Source organism: Carettochelys insculpta, chromosome 6 (genome assembly GCF_033958435.1).
Source record: "Carettochelys insculpta isolate YL-2023 chromosome 6, ASM3395843v1, whole genome shotgun sequence".
NCBI lineage: Eukaryota > Metazoa > Chordata > Testudines > Carettochelyidae > Carettochelys > Carettochelys insculpta.
Window position 1 is genome coordinate 113,005,879 of NC_134142.1, and position 20,284 is coordinate 113,026,162.

General features: G+C 44.0%; 1 protein-coding gene across 4 annotated transcripts in view; it reads right to left on the minus strand.

Annotated features, from left to right (window-relative positions):
- TSPAN4 (tetraspanin 4) overlaps window positions 1-20,284 on the minus strand; it is a 668,631-nt gene that overhangs the window by 332,850 nt on the left and 315,497 nt on the right. Inside the window, exon 1 of one of the 4 annotated variants that reach the window (XM_074997845.1) lies at window positions 19,113-19,241. The exons of the other annotated variants lie outside the window; for them this stretch is intronic. Within the exon in view, the coding sequence (XP_074853946.1) occupies window positions 19,113-19,179 (67 nt within the window). The 5' untranslated portion in view covers window positions 19,180-19,241. Of the gene's footprint in view, window positions 1-19,112; window positions 19,242-20,284 lie in introns of those variants that run through there. 4 annotated transcript variants of the gene reach the window in all.

The window sequence follows — 20,284 nt, forward strand, 5'->3', positions numbered from 1 at the left end:
ACAACAAAAATAATAATTTAAAGATCTGGAAAACCTGGGGGAGAGTTTTTAGTCTGAAGAAGAGAAGATGGGTGGGGGCAGGGGCACAGAACAAACTTTAAGTATGTAAAAGGTTGTTATGAATAAAAGGAGGATGAATTGTTCTCCTTACTTCTCGTCCTGTCCTTTGTGGATAATGGGCTTACTCTGCAGCAAGAAAGATTTAGATTAGGCATTAGGGAAAACTTCCAATCAGGGCAGTTAAGCACTGGAACAAATTACCTAGGGAGACTGTAGAATCTCTGTCATTGGAGGCTTTTAAGAATAGATTAGACAAACCTCTCAGGGACGACCTACATAATACTTCGTCCTGCTTCAGTACAGGGGACTGGATTAGATGATTTACTGAGGTGTCTTCCAGCCCTACATTCCTAAGATTGTATGTTCTAAACTTCTCTCTTTCTGGAATTCTGCTGCTGCTTATCACACCCAATGCTGGCATTACAAGCATTTTGCATTCCTTCCTTCATGCCCTGTCCTTCATTTGTTCCTTTCTACTCCGAACAAACGCTTAGTGAATCAAGTCAAGTTGGACAGATACATGCTCGTGCACTGTCAGGGTTGGATGAGAAAAGGTCTATGACAAGAAATCACTAAACACTCCTCAGGCCAGTAGCTAACCACTGAAAAATATGTATCATCTTCCAGTAGCCAGTACTGACATACCGAATGAAAAAGATCTCATTTATTACATTGGGTGGGAGCTGGAGAGTGGCTCCTTTGGGTAGGGTGAAGAAGGTTAACTTCTTCAGGAATGTAATGTTGGCTAAATGGTACATAAAATCTAAGGTCCAGAGAAAATGTTTATCTTGGAATCTCATCCAAATCAAAGGGAAAAGAAAATAAATACACATGTGGCTCTTTCTATATTTTCTGTGCAGTAAACCCCTGGTGTGATACTATCCTAGTTAAGTTCTGTGTCTTTTCATGATCACTGTCCCAAGTAAAATGCCCATCAGGATCAGAATCAGATCAGCGCTCTGTGCACATATTGTACAAATCCTTTGAAAAATGCCAGTGTGTTTCTCACGTGCTGTATTTACAGGGCGGGGAGAGGTTGGAAGGGGGAAAGCATCTACCAGGCTGTGTTTTGAAAAGGGAGCACACAACAATCCTGCAGCATTGACGTAGGAAAGTTAGGATAAATTGTGTGTTTTGCAAGTTGTCCTTGCAAGAGAGATCACATAAGCTGCGTCTACACGTGCACGCTACTTCGAAGTAGCGGCACCAACTTCGAAATAGCGCCCGTCACGTCTACACGCGTCGGGCGCTATTTCGAAGTTAACTTCGACGTTAGGCGGCGAGACGTCGAAGTCGCTAACCTCATGAGGAGATAGGAATAGCGCCCTACTTCAACGTTCAACGTCAAAGTAGGGACAGTGTAGATGATCCGCGTCCCGCAACGTCGAAATTGCCGGGTCCTCCATGGCAGCCATCAGCTGGGGGGTTGAGAGACGCTGTCTCTCCAGCCCGTGCGGGGCTCTATGGTCACCGTGTGCAGCAGCCCTTAGCCCAGGGCTTCTGGCTGCTGCTGCTGCAGCGGGGGATTCATGCTGCATGCACAGGGTCTGCAACTCGATGTCGGCTCTGTGTATCTTGTGCTGTTTAGTGCAAGTGTGTCTGGGAGGGGCCCTTTAAGGGAGCGGCTGGCTGTTGAGTCCGCCCTGTGACCCTGTCTGCAGCTGTGCCTGGCACCCTTATTTCGATGTGTGCTGCTGTGGCGTGTAGACGTTCCCTCACTGCGCCTATTTCGATGTGGTGCTGCGCAACGTCGATGTTGAACATTGACGTTGCCAGCCCTGGAGGACGTGTAGACGTTATTCATCGAAATAGCCTATTTCGATGTCGCCACATCGAAATAGGCTACTTCGATGTAGGCTTCACGTGTAGACGTAGCCATAGAGTCCAACAGCATAAGCCAGGAAGGGCAAATGTTTTCTTGGATGCCTAAGAAAACTTTTCACCAAGGTACACAGAGCACTGGTGAGACAAAATACATAAATCCAATCAGGTTACTTATGACTAGTTTCCTGCTAAATAGCCCTCCTAGTATCAGCAGTAACACACGAGCACAACGAGCACAATCACAATCACCATCACGCTAATGCGAAAGGGGTAAGCAGGTGGGAAGAGGGGGTGAAAAGTTCAGCTATGTACCTCTTTTCAGTGTGTGTGGCCTCACTAACCCCAAAAGGCTTCCATAAAGGGACCTCAGCAACAATGACAGTCTATTTTGCTCACCAGCTCGGGGTGGGGTGAGGAGAAGAGGTAGAGTCCTAGAGTCCCCATCAGTGTTTCCTCTATTTTTTCCATTCGTGTGTGACATAAATCTTGTTCTATGCACCGAGGCAGGCACAGATGCGCATTACCAAGAAACACAGACTGCTGGCTGTGGCTGAGGGTGCTCAGGTAGTCAGCTGAAGCAGCACCTGAATCTCTCCTGGGCAGCCACCCAAACGCTCACCTTCCAGGGAACACTGGTCCCCATAAAGCTCAGCAAAAGGAGCACAAGCAGTTCCCTCGCTATTGTGGAAGCTGACAAGGAAAGGGCTTACGGGGAAGGGGATAGACCATAGACAGGAACCCTGATCAGAAGCGGAAATAGAAACAGGAGCCCTGTTTTAAGAGGGGCAAGCAGCAGAACCGGCGAGCCCTGCTTGCTGTTAGCTTGTGCACAGGCATGAAGGGGACAGAGAGAATTCCTGATGAAATGACTATTCCCTCTGAAAACAAAAATTCCTCCCCAACCTGTTATCAAATTAGTTCACTACATGGGTGTCTTAATTTCATCCCAGTATTTTCTGTTTGATTAATTGCTGTCAAGTGAATCAGGGTTACCTCCCCCCTGCATTACCAGTCTGGCAGTCACAAGACAACCTGGCAAGTAGAACTAAGAACAAGGACAAAGTAATCTGCTCTCAGCGGCCCAATGCCAAGAGACAGAGCAACCAGCCAGCCAGCAGCAGCACTTACAGCAGGGACTCGGAGCAGGAGCTCCACTTTCCCACAGGTGAGTGTGTCATCTATGGGGCAGCCCATCTGCCACCTTCACTACATGACAGGGACAGGGGAGAGATTGGGGGACAGATGGCAGGAGTTAACAGACTCTTGGCTTGTTCCTGCAATGGAGACTCACAAATGCACTCTTTCTCCTGGCTCTTGTGCTTTATTGTTCTTAGATGAGGATCTGGGAGATGGGATGAGACACGCTACCCTCCCATGCTGCCCCATGCATCAATGCCGCATTGTCCACATTTCCTCAGTCCTAGGGAAACTGCACCTCCTGGTATTGCTGGCTGAAATTTCAGTACATACAATCAGTGCTGATTGAGCTAGATTTGGCCCATAGAGTAGGCACCTAGTAAAGCCCGATTAATTCAGTGTGTTATTGGTGTGGCTCAGAGAAGCTTTGGGATGCTAACAGCATAATGGCTTAGACATGGTGCTCCAGGCTCACTACGAAGGGCATTACAGAATTTCACACTGGATCTTTAGCCCCTTACCCATAGCCATTTGCAGGCTGCTTATTTGGACTCAGTTTACCGCACTCCAACCACAGCAGAATGAATATCAGAGCCTGGGAGCCAACTGACAAAGGTGTATTGGTGCATAAACTCAAAAAGCCAAAGATCTGAGCTGCATCAAGATCACAAGGAGCCCCGTTATTTAAATCTTTTATAGATGTAATGCCTCTAGCCTGGTTGATCATTGATATCTGCTTCATAGACCTGGGATGTTTCCATAGCACTATGACAACTCCCCAGAGCGTTCTGCATGCCTCAGAACCAGTTCACCACATGCAACAGCTCACTTCCCCCCCCCCGCCCCGTTGGACACTATTGGACACTTCAGAACTGGCTACATTTCCATCCAGACAGCTTTTTTGCACCACTGTGCTGGCCTATGGAGTGGGGAAGGTTCCTCACCACAACATGGGTTCTTTGGAGCAGTCAGTTCCTGCCACGCCCTATTTGTATTTGCATTGCACCTGGCCTAGGAGCCCTAGGCATAGATCAGACTGTTGTTTCTCTAGGCACTGCTCAAAGGTAAACCAAAAGGATGACCTCTGCCCCTAAGAGCTTATCCCTGTCTCCCTCCCCATCATATCTCTTCTGGCAGCATCTGTTTTCTCCTGCTGCCTGTTTCCAATCACTCTTTGGCACCAGAGAGGGTTGGTGCTAGACATGCAGGCTGCTGTTACCCAGTATTGCAGAGATGGGGAAACCTACACATAAGCAGATGCATCCCCTTAGGTTGTCCCCATTTAGCGCAGATGCCTGTGTAGCCTACTCCTAATGCTGGAGGGGGAGGTGGCTGGCTGAGAAAGCCGAGTCGGTGTCATGCACAAAGCAAAGCTAGCAGTTGCAAAGAGTATAACGATTGCTGCTCACAAAAGGGATAGTGAAGTGAGAACGTGTCCTGTTTTGGCCAAATAAGGGGGAGGGGAGAAACAGGAGCTGGGTTTCTGGGTGCAAAAATGGAGAGCAAACGCAGAGGGAGATGGAGAGCAAGAAATGTGTTCTTCAGAGTCTCAAGGCACCGCATGGAGGATGAGCACACTCACCATGTGTCCTGTGTGCAAACCGAAGCACTCCACAGAGCTGGCCAGTTACCCTCCTGCTCTCTCCCGCAGCTGCTCTGTGCAGTCTTTCTCCGCAGCTGAGCATTTGCAGAACCATAAATGTGAGAGACGGAAGAGACCTTCTGGCTTACTGAGACCATCTCGCAACCAATGATGTCCCTTCACCTCACCACCAGTGACCAGCCCCACTGCCTCCTGCCCTGTTCTCAGACCCCCTGACGCCTTTTTTCTTTTCTTTTCCCCTGCAAGCTCTTCTACACCAGTGCACTTCATAGCCTCTCTCATGCAGGTTTTTTTCAATTGATGGGTCTGAGTGTTCTTTTGATTCAATTGATGGGTCTGAGTGTTTTTTTGCCATCTATCTGGAACTGCCCATTCTGAAGGGGCTCTCTCCGATCTGTTCAAGAGAACATGCACACCTTTGCAAGTGGAAAACTTTGTGAAGGTGATGACAATGAGAAAATTTGCAGAGTTTTTATTTTTATTTCCAGTGGAAACAGCTTTTCATTGGGATCTAAACATTCCTGCTCTAAAGTGCGCAGCCCCACCACTGCATTAGTGCAAAACAGAAAGTGAAAATGGCTGGAAACAAAATTAAAACCAATATCTCTAAGGTATATTCTGTTTCTGCTCTCTTAAAGACCTTTTATGCCAGAAAAGCATCATAAAGAGGCATTCATGTGCATGAGGATTAGAACCAGGATCGTCATCCAAAGGACATGAAAAAATTAGATTTAAATAATAATCCCTTGCAATTTTATCAATGTAACACACAATTAATAACAAGAATGGAAAAGCTTTTTTGTTTAAAGGTACAATTTGATTTTGGCACATATGCCTTAAGTTAAATGTTTAAAATATTGTTTTATAAGCATAGAAAATAAATAAAGCAAGAACATGAGAGGAAAAAAACATTGGTAGAATGAGTTTGTCGGCCCAGCCTGTCAGGAAAGACACAGCCAAGCAAATGAGCTATGAAGGCAAGAACTTGAAAACAGTTTGCAAAGTCAAAATTTGAAAGCTAATCCTATATTTGTAAAAGAATTTTTTTCCTGTTGTGCAGATATGTACACTACCACAGCCCTAGCCATCTCCAGCTCGGCACTTCCTGCACAAGTCACTTTCTATTCTCATAAATATGCCGACATCTCTTTAAAAAGCAATATTATCCACAACTGCACTGAAAATGTAGTCCCAGCTCAGAGTCATGCACGAGATTATTCTGAGCTTTGAAGGGATACTAAATTTAAGCTGCAATTTCAAGCGGCTACAGAGACACTAGCAATTTAATAGCTGCCTTTCCCTCCAAATGCCTCTCCCTTTTGCAACACCATCCCTTCTGTCAGCCCACCAGGACCCTTCGAATTCTTAGCTGAATATTCAGATCAAATATTGGAATCAAATCAAGTGTTAATCAAGCATTTAAATCCCTGCAGACAAGCTCCTTTGCCAGCCTCAAGAAAAAAGTACTCATGGATGTGTGAGTCTTACAGATGTGGTGCTGAAGCACTGATGCAACATAAACATGAGGGCCCTGACACAGGGGACTACTAACTAGATAGTTCAGATTAACTTGGTTTTAGTGCTTCTAACACAACACAAGAGACTCCAAACTTTGGGTCACGGAAGACTTCATAGGCAAAATCCCAGTAGCCCAAGACCTGCAGCTAATTTATAGACGGACCAGAGGTCCCATTTTAGGAGGACAGCCCTGTATTTCAGCCCTCCTCCAGGGCTACGTCTAGATTGCCAAGAACCATCAACAAAGGATTCACAAATTGCTCAGTGCATTTGCCTGTCTCCTGCTGACAGTTCTATCGGGAGAGGCTTTCCTGACATGTGGCCCCTCCACATGGGGCCACATGTCAGGAAAAACACCCTCTGTCGAGACATCTGTTCTTCCTCGTGGGACGAGGAAGAATGGGATGTCAGCAGAACACTCCCAACACAGCAGACTTCTGCCAAGAGACCACCAGGCTCCTGACAGAAGTCTGCAGTTTAGACACAGCCCAGGAGTCCTGACTTTCTTTGCCATCACTGCCGTCTTTCCACCAATGTCGACTGGGGGTATCTAGTGGCTGACGATGGGGGTGGGTGTGAAAAGCCGGTTGTAGGGCAAAGCTGTAGAGTGCAGGGCCAACCACTCCTCCTGCTGGTCCATCAGCACAGCCCCAGCTCTGTGCCAGATCTCAGTCGATCTGCCCCAGCTCCCTCCCCCCGACCCCATCACATTTCTAGTGATTGGTGATTGTAAGCAGATGCCAGGCAGTGCTGCCCTCCCATTGTCTCTTTACATGCTCCCTGTCTTGCTGTTCTCTCCCTGCTTTCCACCTTCACTGCTGCCCATCCCTGTTGCTCCTCCATATCTATATCTCCATATTGCTGCACAGAGAACCATCCTCTGGCTGGAACACTCAGCCCACAAACAGTCTGGCCAGCAGGCTCCAGGAAATTCCAATACCCTCCAGTTCAGGACACCAATTAGGAGGAGCCAAGCCCTGCACGTGCCAAAGCCCCACACAGTGCTGGCACAGGAAAGCCTCTCTGTCTGTCAGCTAAGCACTGGAGCATCCAGGGTGTGGGGGGGCATAGAAGCAATTTCCAGCCTGTTTGCACCCCAATGTTGTGAGCTACATAGCAGCCCTAGGAACTTAGCACCCTTTTCATACACCCTGGCCTGGATCCTACCCACAGGGAGCACAGAGCTACTCTGTCCCCTGGGCGGCCTCCCCTACTGAATCCCTCCTCTTTCCTGGTCTGCTGAAGCCCCTGCAAAGCAGGTTCCCGGAGACCTGATACACAATCCTGATACACATCCTTTGTCATCAGAATTTTCCAGATCTGAAGAGGTGGGTCTGTCCCATGAAAGCTCATCATCTAATAGCTTGTGTTGTTAGCTTTTAAAGTGCTACAGGACTGCTTTTTTGTTTAATGCATCCTTAGGGATTGACCCTTGCCTGCCCACACTGTAGCCATGGGACAGGAGGTAGCTGGATTATGTTAGTGGCTAGGAGGTGTTAGCTGCCTTTTGCTTCAGTGCAGGCAGGAGGGGTCAAATTGCTCCCAGCCACAGGTGAGCAGGAAGGGAGAGAACAGCTCTGCAGCCACAGGAGAGGTCATCCCTCTCCCCACACTCAATGAGCTGCAAGCAGCTCTCAACTCTTCCTTCCTGTACAGTGTCAAAAGGCTGCTGCTGGCTACATTCTGGTGAGAGCCCTCCCAGAAACTATGGGTGGGGGAGGGATACTGTGATCCTGCATGCCCCCAGGGGCTCAGTCATCTTGATGTTATTTTGAACATTTGTACTACATGGTTCTGATTGATTGTTGTTAAATTAGCCTGAATACAAGTAATTTCCTGGGGTGTTCTATATTTAGCACAAGGAAATATGATCACCATACTGATTTACATATACATGCGTGGACCTCCTCTTCCCATACCAGAATCACCTCATTTTCTGCCATGAGAGTGGCTTGCTTTTACAGGCAACGGGGTGTTATCCTCAGCCTAATTGCCCCGCAAATGTTTGATTCATAGGCTGAGCCACTAACAAAAAAAAAAACAAAAAAAACCAAAAGGGAGCCTGGCGATAATTCCCACGCACAGTACATACCATATTAATAAGCCAGCTCCTACGCTTAGCTATGACAGCTACCCCTGCCATACTGAAGTGAAGGGTTTAATTCTCTGGAGTGCTAAAACTTTTTTATTCAACATGAGAAAAAGGAGATTTTGCCACCTGGAAAATATGCATAAATGGATACGAGGAGGAAATATTGAATAGATTCATAGAAGTATAGTACTGAAAAGGAGACCTCAGTGGATCACCTAGTCTGGTTCCCTGAAATCAAGGCAAAAAATATTTTTGGTTTTATGCAAAATCCTATACTTGTTTCTATTCACTCAGAGCCATGACAGGGGGAATGTACAATTGATCTGTCTAATCCATTTCTGATTCTTGCTATAACTGGCCCAACTTTCCCTGAGATGGCATAAACCTGTATTTGTATGCAGCGGAATTTTCAAAAGCACTTGCCATTGGTGCAGTTCTGCTTGGACAAATTTTATTTTTTACTTCAATGGGAGGATAGTTTTGGTCACTAAGGATGCTAAAATTCCAACCATGAGTTCTTCAGTACTTAGCCATTCCAATCTTCATTGAAAGTAGCAAAATATTAACTCTCCACTGAGGGTTTTTAAACCAGACCTTGCCTGACAAACGCCATCTTGGTGCCAATAGCACTGAACGTGACCAGTATGTTTTTCTTTCTTGTCACCTTATCCTTCTGGAGCTCACTGCAGTCCCAAGGTTTGTCCAGACCATTGCTGAGAACAAACTTTCCACATTTCTTCCTTACTTTCAAGCTAGAATCAGTCCAAAGACAGATGGATTTTGCCCTGCCTATCACAAGGAGCCATTCAAACTTGTTGCATACATGCTCTTCTCATGTCTACTCTTGATGGTAAGATAAAGGGATTCACCATTTCGTTCACCCATCCCAGCAAGTCAGCTGGATATTGTAGGGAGTAACAAACCTGTCAGTTTGTGCCAATGTTCACTATTTTATTCCAAGGTTAGTACTCTAACACTGTCATTGGGGAGGAAGACATAAATAAAAACAAATTCTAATGCCAAAGCACGCTTTCTCATTACCATTTTAAAGTGACAGGATGCATTGTTTCTAGGCAGACTGTGTCCAAATGTTCTGCCTTCTGTCCTTTGTTCAGGATAAAACAGAAGTCATGCCTGCACGGTTAACAAACTGCTCAAGTTACCCCCCATAAAGGGGAAAGGCTCTACAGCCAAACATTCCTGTTTCTGGTGTTTAGAGGAAAACTGTCCTATAATTCATTCTTATGTAAAAATGAGACAGATTGAAACTCCTATTTGCAATGGAGAGTGTGTAAGATACCCTACACTCTTGTAGCTCTCACCCATGTTAACAAACATCAAGCACAGCATCACTATCCAGCATGGGTTAGAATGACACATTTCTCCCTCCCACTTTCCTTTTCTTGACAACATCAGCTTCCATGAGATAAAGGCAAATCGAAGAAAGTGGCATTGATACATACAGCCCTTGGTCTATGACAAGCCCAATCTGAATGAATGCCCACCACTCTGAACAGCGCCAAACACCTGCTGGGCTTGTGTGAACTAGATTATGGAGTTATACAGTTAGTTTATTTATTTTAGTTCACTGTTGGGAACTGAAATGAAGCCTCCAAACTTCATTCCAATTGTAGGATAAATACTTTAACTGCACTTCCTGAATTTCTGGCCATGAGTTTCAGTGAACAAGGAAGAGGAACTTGGCTGATCAGCCCAAATGCCTTATGTATCTGGAAATCTCAGTCCCTCCTGGCGACACCGTGCCAAGAGCCAAACTTTTGACAAGAGCAGCTAGAACAAAAGCAAAGATTATTTATACAGCAGGTCTACATGTTATTTACGGGCCAGGAAAAAGCAGCTGCATATGAGGCCCAGGAACTCACCATTCCCTTTCTGATGTTTCTCGCTGGTGCAACAACACATCCAAAAGAGAAGCAAAAAACCCACTCTGGTTATTGCACTGATAGGAATAAACCAGTGACTGTTTGTGCTACTTGTACACCTAATCGACCAGTGCATGTGCTTTGGGGCTCCGTGACTAGAATTCTATGCTCACTCCCTTCTTGTCTTAAAAATTAGCTTCTGTTTCTCCTGGGACACTACTGCCTCCCATTCAGTTATGCATAATCTAATCTATCATGGCCTTTGGTCTACAAACTCTAGCTTTGTCAATGTGAGACTGTACCGTGGAGAGCCATCAGCTCTAGGGCAGTTTGGGGTGCCTGCCATCTCAAAGGAGGCAGCAAGCACCAGGTGGTATAACTGAAGCTTTAGTATGATAACTGGTATTGTTGCCTGAAACAGTCTGGGAACCAGTGCCTGCTGGCTTTTTTAAGCTGATGACGCACACTAAGAATTCAAACGTATGGCCTCTGCTGACAGAGTGATTAATTTGGCAGAATTTCAACTGGAGAAATCCCTACTCACTCCTCACCACCATTCCTTCCTTAAATGGATTCCGTAACAGCTACCAGAGGACTCCTTTCACTGTGAACTTGTGCTTCTATCTCTGTATGAGGCAATGTGTTTCACATTCAGCTCCACCAGCAAGCTGTGGGGAGGATACCTTCCTTTATTTTTGTCTTTATTCTTCAACAAGTATAGCTGAAAGGTCCATCTTTCCTGCTTGCTTGTCAGCATGACCTCCTCCCCACTCTCTGGCTCAACTCTTCAATCCTCCCCCGCTCACAGCAATAAAAAAAGAAAGTCCTTGCATTTCTCAGAAATCACACCAATGTTGATCAGCTGTCTGGCAGTGGCACCTGCTGCTAAGGATACAGATGTACAAGGTGAACTAAAAGGCATCTGGCTATACAGCAGACGATATGGCTACTGAGACATGATACATATTTCTCTTCCCTTCTGCTAGGACATTTTTACCCAAGGCTGTACATTTTCAGAGAAGCTTAAAAAATACTTTGAAACATCGTCATAGAAATCTCATTACTGAAACAGGAAAACTGGATGAATTTGTTTGCATTTTAAATATAGAAAAGAATTGCTATAATTAATTTTGAATGGGAACATATTTAGAATGATTACAAACAAAACAGCGTGAAAACAATAATCTCCTCTCTCTCAATGAGCAATTTACAATGGCAGAATCTCTCATGTTGAACATCATTCCAGGTGGGCTGTACTCAATATCCACATGTATTTTTAAAAAAAGGAGCCAAGCACTAGGTTAGATAGCTTTCAACACAGCAAACTCTTCTGGGAAAAGCTCCATTTCAGTGAGGCAGAGGCAGAGTTCAGGGGAATTATGGTGCAATCCAAATGTAATGTCCAGGAAAGATTTCTGCGAGTTTGCCAGGATTTTGGAATAACTACAGTAAAAACAGCCACTGGAGAACCCATCCTAAATAATTTACAATACCCTGTCATACTGAATCAAGGCACTAATCAGAGTGGTTTAGTCATTTCCACAAGGTCCACCCAGATGTACTCATGAAAGATGTTAGTTCTTTACCTTCACCATGACTTTTCCAGGAACTGACACATACATTATCTGACACAAAGGGCAAGATTCTGGGCTCTTCATCCAACTCTTTTGTGCTGCTCAGGCTACACAAATTAGTTGGAAAATTGCCCTAAAAATACAGCTAGGGGATCTCTTACATAGGGTAATTCACTTGTGGCACGAATCTGAGGTATGCAGCGGTTGGGGCAGAGAAAGGGAATGAGGATGCATTCCAGGCACAAGAGAGGAGGTAGCCAAAATGCCATATGCTACAGCAGTTCATAACCAGTGGGGCAGAAAACCAAGCAAGCCATGCCATTCCAGCTGGCATAATTTAAAGTAGCCCACAGATTGCTCTAAATTATGGAGGAGGCTGAAATGACTTTCACTCATCCCCTAGGATCACTGGAATAGAAGCTGGCTATGGTTACAGCTCAAGATCTGGCCCAAAAAGTTTAGAGCATGGGTGTCCAACCTTTTGGCTTGCCTGGGCCGCATTGAGTGAAGAGGAATTGTCTTGGGCCACATATAAAATATATAATATAGTTAATGTATATAAATCACATAATAATGTTAAAAGTTTACGATCTTGTGGGGCCGCATTACTAGCTGTCCAGGGCCGCATGCGGCCCGCAGGCTGCAGGTTGGACATGCCTGGTTTAGAGCCTATTATTTGAAGGTCCTCCATTTTGTGCTGTGATTCTGTCAGTTCTTTGCATAAATAAGCTAAGTCCTAGCGTATGTCTAGACCACGCAGAAGATTGACCTGACCATGGTCGACCTTCCAGAGTTAGATTTCACGCACCTGGTAGAGACATGATAAATTGAACTGTCTGGGATTGGTAGTCAACCCCTGTACTCCTCAATATCGTAAGAAGTAAGGGAAGTCAACAAGAGATTTTGCCCTGTTGACCTCCCTCTGTGAAGATGGCCAGGTAAGTCGATTGCAGATAAGTTGATTGTAGCTATGCAATTGCTGTAGCTAGAACTGAGTATCTACCATCAACTTGCCTGCCTAATGTAGACCTGCCCTTAGGGAGGAGGGGATGGCAGAAAGGAATACTGGTGATTCAGTAGATGTCATTCTTCCTGCTGAGTCAGGGCTCTGATATTGCAGTGCTTCAGTACTGCCCACCTCTTTGCCCTAGCCAAACTCAAGCTCAGAAAACTACATTCTCTTTTCTTGCCTTCCATATGCATATTTACCTAAATAGGATATTCTTCACCTCTTCCTCTAGTCCTCAGCCAGATTCATAATAGGATTAGAAATGTATATGGATAATGAGAATATCCACAGTTACATTAGGGAGGATTTTAAAATTGTTTAAGAAGGGATATAAACTCCCATTATTTGAGGCATAAGCCAACCAGTAATGAGTCAGGAAGAAACTTTCCCTATGAACAAGCTATTCCATAACTGTCTATTTTAAGATTTCCTCTGAAGCATCTGGTAGTGGTCAATATCAGGGAGAATGTACAGATTGTTGGTCTGACCTGCTATGGCAATTCCTGTATCCTGCCTATTGTCTTCTCTTTTAAAGTCACTACAGTTCACCTCAAACATGATTTTCACTGACTGGGAACAGATAACAGTCCTGAAAAATCAGGGTGGGTTGAAGGGCGATAGTCACCTATTTGAGAAAAAGCCCCAAATATTGGAACTGTCCCTATAAAACTGGGACATCTGGTCACCCTTTTACTCATGGTTGAAGTGAATCTTTTCTGTGAAGTGTTTTGGGATTATATGAAATTAAATGCTCTATAGATGTGCATATCATTAAAAGTAACATTGCCCCATTGCTAGTATGCACTCTTCAATTTGAAAAATACAGTGTATGTTCAATGTTCAGACTGTGGGAAGTTTTTATGCTTTTTAAAGGTTAAAATAGCGTGTGTGAGTGTGTGTGTGTGTGAGAGTCGATTATTAAGTATGTCTTTGCCCCCCACTGTGGCTGAACAAGGGCAGCTATCTTTACTATGGCTTTCTGATGGACTTCATCCTTTCGTCCAGGTGCTACAGCTTTGTGCTTTGAAAGTAAAAGTGTAGTACAATTTCTGCTGACAGATCCAGCCAGATAGATTAACTACTATTTAATTGATATTTTAATTATGATTATTGAATTTGCTTAATCTAACACCCTCTTATGTATGGTTCAATCTGTGTTGGAAACAAAACAGAAGCCAACTACATGGACAATTGCCCTGAAAACTCCTCTCAAAATTATCTTGGGAAAAGCCAGAAAATGTGGACATGTGGCAGTTCTGTGTCTACCTCACCTTGAACATATCTTTTGGATAGTTTAATTTCAGTTTCATTTTTCACTTTCCTATAAAGATTTTATTTATCTTACTATCATCTTTCCAGACCTACGATGCTCATGTTTCTGATTTTATGGGGCCTTTTACAATTGGTGCTTAATTGATTACTAAACATCCCATTTGAGAAGGAGCTGCATGAACTTTTCACGAAGTGGCATGAACTTCCAATTCTGCTTGCAACTTAAATTTGAAATGTGATTGATTCACTTTGGCAAAATCACCACCATTATTAATTATTCACTCTCTCAAGAATTGCTCATCTCCTGCAACTTAAAATTTCATCAACTCAAGAGACAGCTGGGAGAACTATTCATGATGTAAAAAGGAACAGTCGGCTGCTTTTTAATATTAGCTGGTGGGTGTTTCACCTTGGAACAAGGAACTCTGCATATTGCCAAGCCTTGTATTTAGAAATGGACTATGTATGCATCTCTCACATGATGGGCTTCTTAGCTCATGCTCCAAAAGAGATTGGCTATGCTAGCTGGAAATAGCCTAGGAAGTACATGCTCTGGAATTCCCAGGGAGGCTGTGAGAGCAGTTGATGGCACAGTTTGATGTTGATTATTTTCTCATTTTTATAATCCTACACTTTCTAGCAGCTGTTTCTACTGAACTTCCAAGCTAAGAAGTGAAGCACCAAGGAGCCACTTCAGATGGCCACAGAAAAACCCCATGTGGTTTTCTCTGTGATAGTGGCAGGTAAAAAGCTACCTAACACACTAGTGTCAGGAAGGATCCCACAGACAAGCACACGCACTTTGAAATATGAAGGAGAATGACTTCTTTGAGCAAACTCTGGCTTCACTGCTCACCTTCACCTATCCATTTCCATTCCTAACAACCAACTAATTGACTAGGAAGGGTTGCCACAAAAACCAACAGACTTCAACAACTCTTCATCTCCATAGAGCTAAAGAAGCTGCTCCCCTCATTTTATATGGCAAAATGTAGAAGATGCTCTTCCTCCTCCCCTCCACAATTTGCTCCTCCAAATTAAAAAATAAATAAATAAATCCACAAACCAAAGCTGAACACTACTTATTCCCAAGCCTTGACTTTTCAGAGTAGAAAAAGTCTCCCAAAACCCCAATAGACCATTTTTGGTCATCTCAAGCTAATGTGGAGTTTCTTGGGAAAGACACAGTTATACAACATACAATGGAGAAATGGCCAGGGCCATGAATCTGGACTTCAGCTAACCCCCAAGTGCTTTTCCGAGGGTACTGGATTGCCGAGAGGGCATTCAGAGCCCATGTCACAGTGAACCACAGTGCAGTTTTTCAGAATGAGGCTGTTTGAACAGTTCAGATGAGAGCTGACCCTTTCAATGTACGTCTGAACTGAACAAAACCTGTAGATCCTTTACAGTTTTCTAACACCTGACACAAGCAATGAACAGTAGTTGGGCCCATCTCTCTGGTGCTCCATATGCATAGATTTATTCCACCTGCAGTAAGCCAAACATATCACATTTAAACAGCAGGCACTGGAAATAACTGCAGCACATTATTGATATTTTTAATAGCTGTGTCAGACCTTTACACCATTACAGTTTTGCCCCGTCATTTCTTTACCAAACTATTTTAGTGCAATGAGAACAACTAACCTAACCCACAAAGCAAAATAGAACCCCTAATTAACTTTTCAGAAGGAAAGCTAGGCAGGGCACTGGGAGGCAGGATTACTGCAGTCTATTCCTGTCCCTGTTACTGACTTCTTGTGACATTTAGGCTGCCACTACACTTCTGCTCCCCCATTGGAGGTGCCATGGTAATGAGGCAATTTGAAGCAGCCTAATGAGGCGCTAACGTGCATATTCAGTGCATAATGGCAGCTGTGCGAATTTCAAAGTGCAGACTTTGAATTGCAGATTGACACTGCAGATGAGGGCAGCTTCGAAATAAACGCCCCACTTCAATATTTCCTTACTTGGATCTAGTTCTGTTGCAGTAAAGGAATCTCAAAGTGGGGCATTTATTTTGAAGCTGCCCGCATCTTCACTGTCCATCTGCAATTCAAAGTCTGTTCACTGGCCTCCATTATGCTAATGAGGCACTGAATACGCAAGTTAGCGCCTCATTAGCCTGCTTTGAATTGCCTCATTACCTTGGCACCTCCGACGGGAGAGTGGTAGTGTAGCAGCAGCCTTAGATACCTCACTGAGGCTACATCTACTCTACCACAGAAGATCGACCTGCTCAGGGTCAATCTTCCACAGTTTGAATTCATGCACATGCAAAATGATGCTGCCAGGTGTCAAAGTCAACCCCTGTGCTCCTCAAAAGAGGTAAGCAATAATGAAGGCCGAAGGGAGAAACGCTCCCATCAACGTTCCCCTGTGTAGACAGACATGGAAGTTGACTGCAGATAAATCGATTTTAGCTACACAATTTGTGTAGGCAGTTTTAGCTATTTGCAGTTGACTTCTATGTCTAGTGACGACATAACCTTAGATTCCCTGGGCCCCATTCTCCCCATCTGTAATAGGGAAATAATAACAATAATATACATCTCCCCTAAAAGATCTGCTGATTCTCAAGTCCAACATGGCGTGACAATAAATGGGTCTGTGACAGTAACTCTGACAACGCCCCAGCAACTGGAGTTTGCATCTCCTAACACACCAAACAGAGCTATAAGCAAGTTAACATGATGACCAAGGACAGTTCTGAACTGGCATTCTCTTGTGTTCAGTACAAAGAGAAGTAGAAGTTGTGAAATATTTCATCCCCCTGTACTAGTCTGATTTTACCTCTACTGTATTTTCCTTGTTTCACATAAAGACAATTAGTTCCTCACAATATAAGATGCTTACTATTTTACCTGTCAGGGTCCCTGAACCTCTTGCTGACCAAGTCCAAACAAATAACTATGTACTGCAGTGAAATTATTTTGATTTTGAAACTTTACTCCAAAAGCTGCTTTGCTTGTGAGAATTAACTTCCAGACTCCATCCCCTTAATTACTTTTGCAAATCACCCTTGCAAGTTGGGAGCTACAAGTGAAAATGGCATGGCATAGCTGGAGTGTCAGAAGAGCTCTGGAGAGGCAATATGCTAGAGTGGAATAAATGAAGCAAAAATTGCTGCATAATGGTTGCTAAGATAGCAGAGCACTTGTGCACACAGCCATGTCAAGTGCAGGTGCTAGGATAGTATACAATAGGCTCACACACCAGTACCTTTTAAGGATGCCACCTGTTCACATTTTCCCAGAATCATCCCTCTTTTGAGCCAGCTGTCTTGTGAAACCTATAAGAACACTCCACACACACTGCCACCAGTCCAGTTTTATGGGCTTGGGATCATCCTTGAGGTCTTATGTTTTTCTGTCAAAGTGGTGGCAACTTCAGTCCCCCTGGAAACCAGAATGGAGACTAAGGGGGTATGTGATAGGCGTCGATAAAATCATGACTGGTGCTGAGAAAATAAATAAGGAAAAGTTATTTACTTGTTCTGTGACACAAAAACTAGGATCAGAGGGCTCTCCAAGTTAGTCTGTATCTTCAAAAACAAGAAGTCCTGTGTCACCTTATAGACTAATAGATATTTTGGAACATAAGTTTTCTTGGTTCCTCCTCTGGAACCCCCACCTCATGATAAAGCGGGTCTTTTCCCAAAAAAGCTTATGCTCCAAAATATCTGTTAGTCTATAAGGTGCCACGGGACTTCTTGTTGTTTTATAAAAACAAGGGATCACCAAATTAAATTAATAGGTAGCAAAGGAAATATTTCTTCATGCAACGCACAATCAACCTGTGCAACTCCTTGCCATAGGATATTGTGAATGCTAGAATGTTAAACTGAGTTCAAAAAAGAGCTAAATACATTCACGGAGGTTAGGTCCATCAGTGGCTATTAGCCAGGATGGGTAGGTATGGTGTCTCTAGCCTCTGTTTGTCAGAAACTGGGAATGGGCAACAGGAGAGGGATCACTTGATGATTTTCTGTTCTGTTCATTCCTCTGGGACACCTCTTTCAACTTTTCGGCAGAGTCCCTACAGCATTCCCCACTGTCAGAAGACGGGTTACTGGGCTAGATGGACTTTTGGTCTGACCTATTTTGGCCATTCCTGTGTTCTAAATGGCTCGTCATGAGGCACATTACTGTGCCAGGGAGCTAGAGTATTATAGGCTAGGCCTGTGCAATGTACCTAGAGTGCCAGAATGGCATAGCATAGACACTCAGAGCAATTCTTTGATTGCAAGGATAGCTTAGGGCACATGGTGAGTAGTGGAGGGGTAGCCAGGACTCTAGTTGGCAGAAAGATGGTAGGGTTGCGCATGGCTGCTAGGCAAGCATGTGAGGCACAGCTTTGCCCAAGGTGCAATGACAGCAAAGAACACATACACACTACAACTTGATTTATGCATCATATCATGAACCACAAAAATGGTGACTGTTTTTCCAGATCTTACTAACAAGAGCCTAATAGATACGTGAGAGTTAAAACCTTCTCAGAGAAAACAACTTTTAAAGGGAAAATGCTGGGCCTAAAACTTTGATAGTAGCCTTCTTAATGAACTTGCTTGGAGAACAAAATTATCCTTCCTGGGGAATGGCGTATTTAGTAGATAATTACCTTCTCTTTCAGAATAGTCAGATTTGGTACAGAACGGCATGCACCGTATATGCTTCCCTGTCACAGAGGTCTAGTCTTGAGACAAGATGCATGGATGAAGCTTCAAAATGCTAGAAAACTTGTTTAAAATGCATCACAGCAGAGGGGCTGAAAAAAAGCAATAATTATTTTAACAGCCCTATATTCCAGCAGGGATATGCATATTGGAAATTTCCAAAACACAAAAGGAGAATTTATGCTAAGAAACAGAAACAATCCTGGGACCAAAACTATATTCTGATGGGACTGAGTCGCCAGAAGTTGCAACCAACCCTCAAATCAATACAGGTCATCCTAGATCTCAGGCAGCTTTAATATATACAGCTACAGACCACTGACAGAATGAATTCACACAGTAGAACCACTCTTTAAAAATCTCATTCGCTCTTCAGCAAGAAATCTTGCATGGCGTGGCACATTTTTAATTATTTTCGGTAAGACAAACTGCCAGAACCCATATACTAACATACGGTACCTTGCTGGGACTGTACAAGCAGCACGGGTCCCTCCCAAAGTATCACTGATGCCGAGGTCAGACTCATCCCAGCTAGCTGCTCTCCTCTGGCCTCCAGTTGCGCAGCTCTCTCATTTAGTCTCTCACAGACTGAACATTGAGCCCTGATTCATGATTTCAGGCTCCAGACATGGAATGTAGCCATTGAAATCTCAGAACTATTTTTACCCTTGACCAGCCGCAGCACTTCTGTCCTATAAAGACTTCTAAAGATAAAAGCCTTACTCTAAACACACACACACACAAACTAGCTATGATCTATAGTTGCCTGCGGTGCTTAATTTGTGCCAGGACCTGTCAGGTCTGAGCCCTGACACCTTGACACTTAGCTGCTCATAGCACCAGAACCTCTGGGTGTGCTGCATTACTTATGAAAGTAAAAACATTGCTGGACCCTTGGAAATTCTTCCACTACAAATGGAGACCTGGTTACTTGATATTTAATATGGTTTTAAGTTCCACAGTTTCTATTAAGAAAAAGCAGTTCAGAACCTGCCATTCCGGACAGCCCTCAGAAGTCAAGCATTCGAGCTTGGTTGTCAAAATGCAAAATTCCACAGCAATACTGCACTTTGGGAGGTACAATTAACTCAGGCAGGGACTGTCCATATTGTCTGTCTTGTACGGCACCAAACATGATATTTGTACTTAACAAGTATGTAACAACTTTAGCTGATTCAGATTCTAGTTGCAGATAAAACCACTATACCTCTCAGTGCTGTTCTTACAAAAAAACCCAAACCATGAGTCCCACACAAGCCCTATAAAACTGACAGGGGATCTCAGCTTTCCTTGACCTTTTATCAAGGACATTGCTAAGCGTATTGAACTGTCTCAAATTCATGATCAGTAATCAGGCACAGTAAGGCTATGTTATGAAAGCTAAATCCTGAAGATTACGCTAGCCATTGTGTTGAACTTCCCAGGAATAAACATTAATGGCTGACACATATTAGGTGGTTCTTCTTCCAAGTGATTCTAGCCATGTATTTAAGAAAGGGAACATAAAATCACTCTGAGGCAGAGAGTAATACAGATTAAAACAAAAAGAAAATGCATACCTTGCTGCATAACTTACTATAATCAAATCTCTGCACACGTACGTCAATAGAGGACAGAGAATAAACAAACAG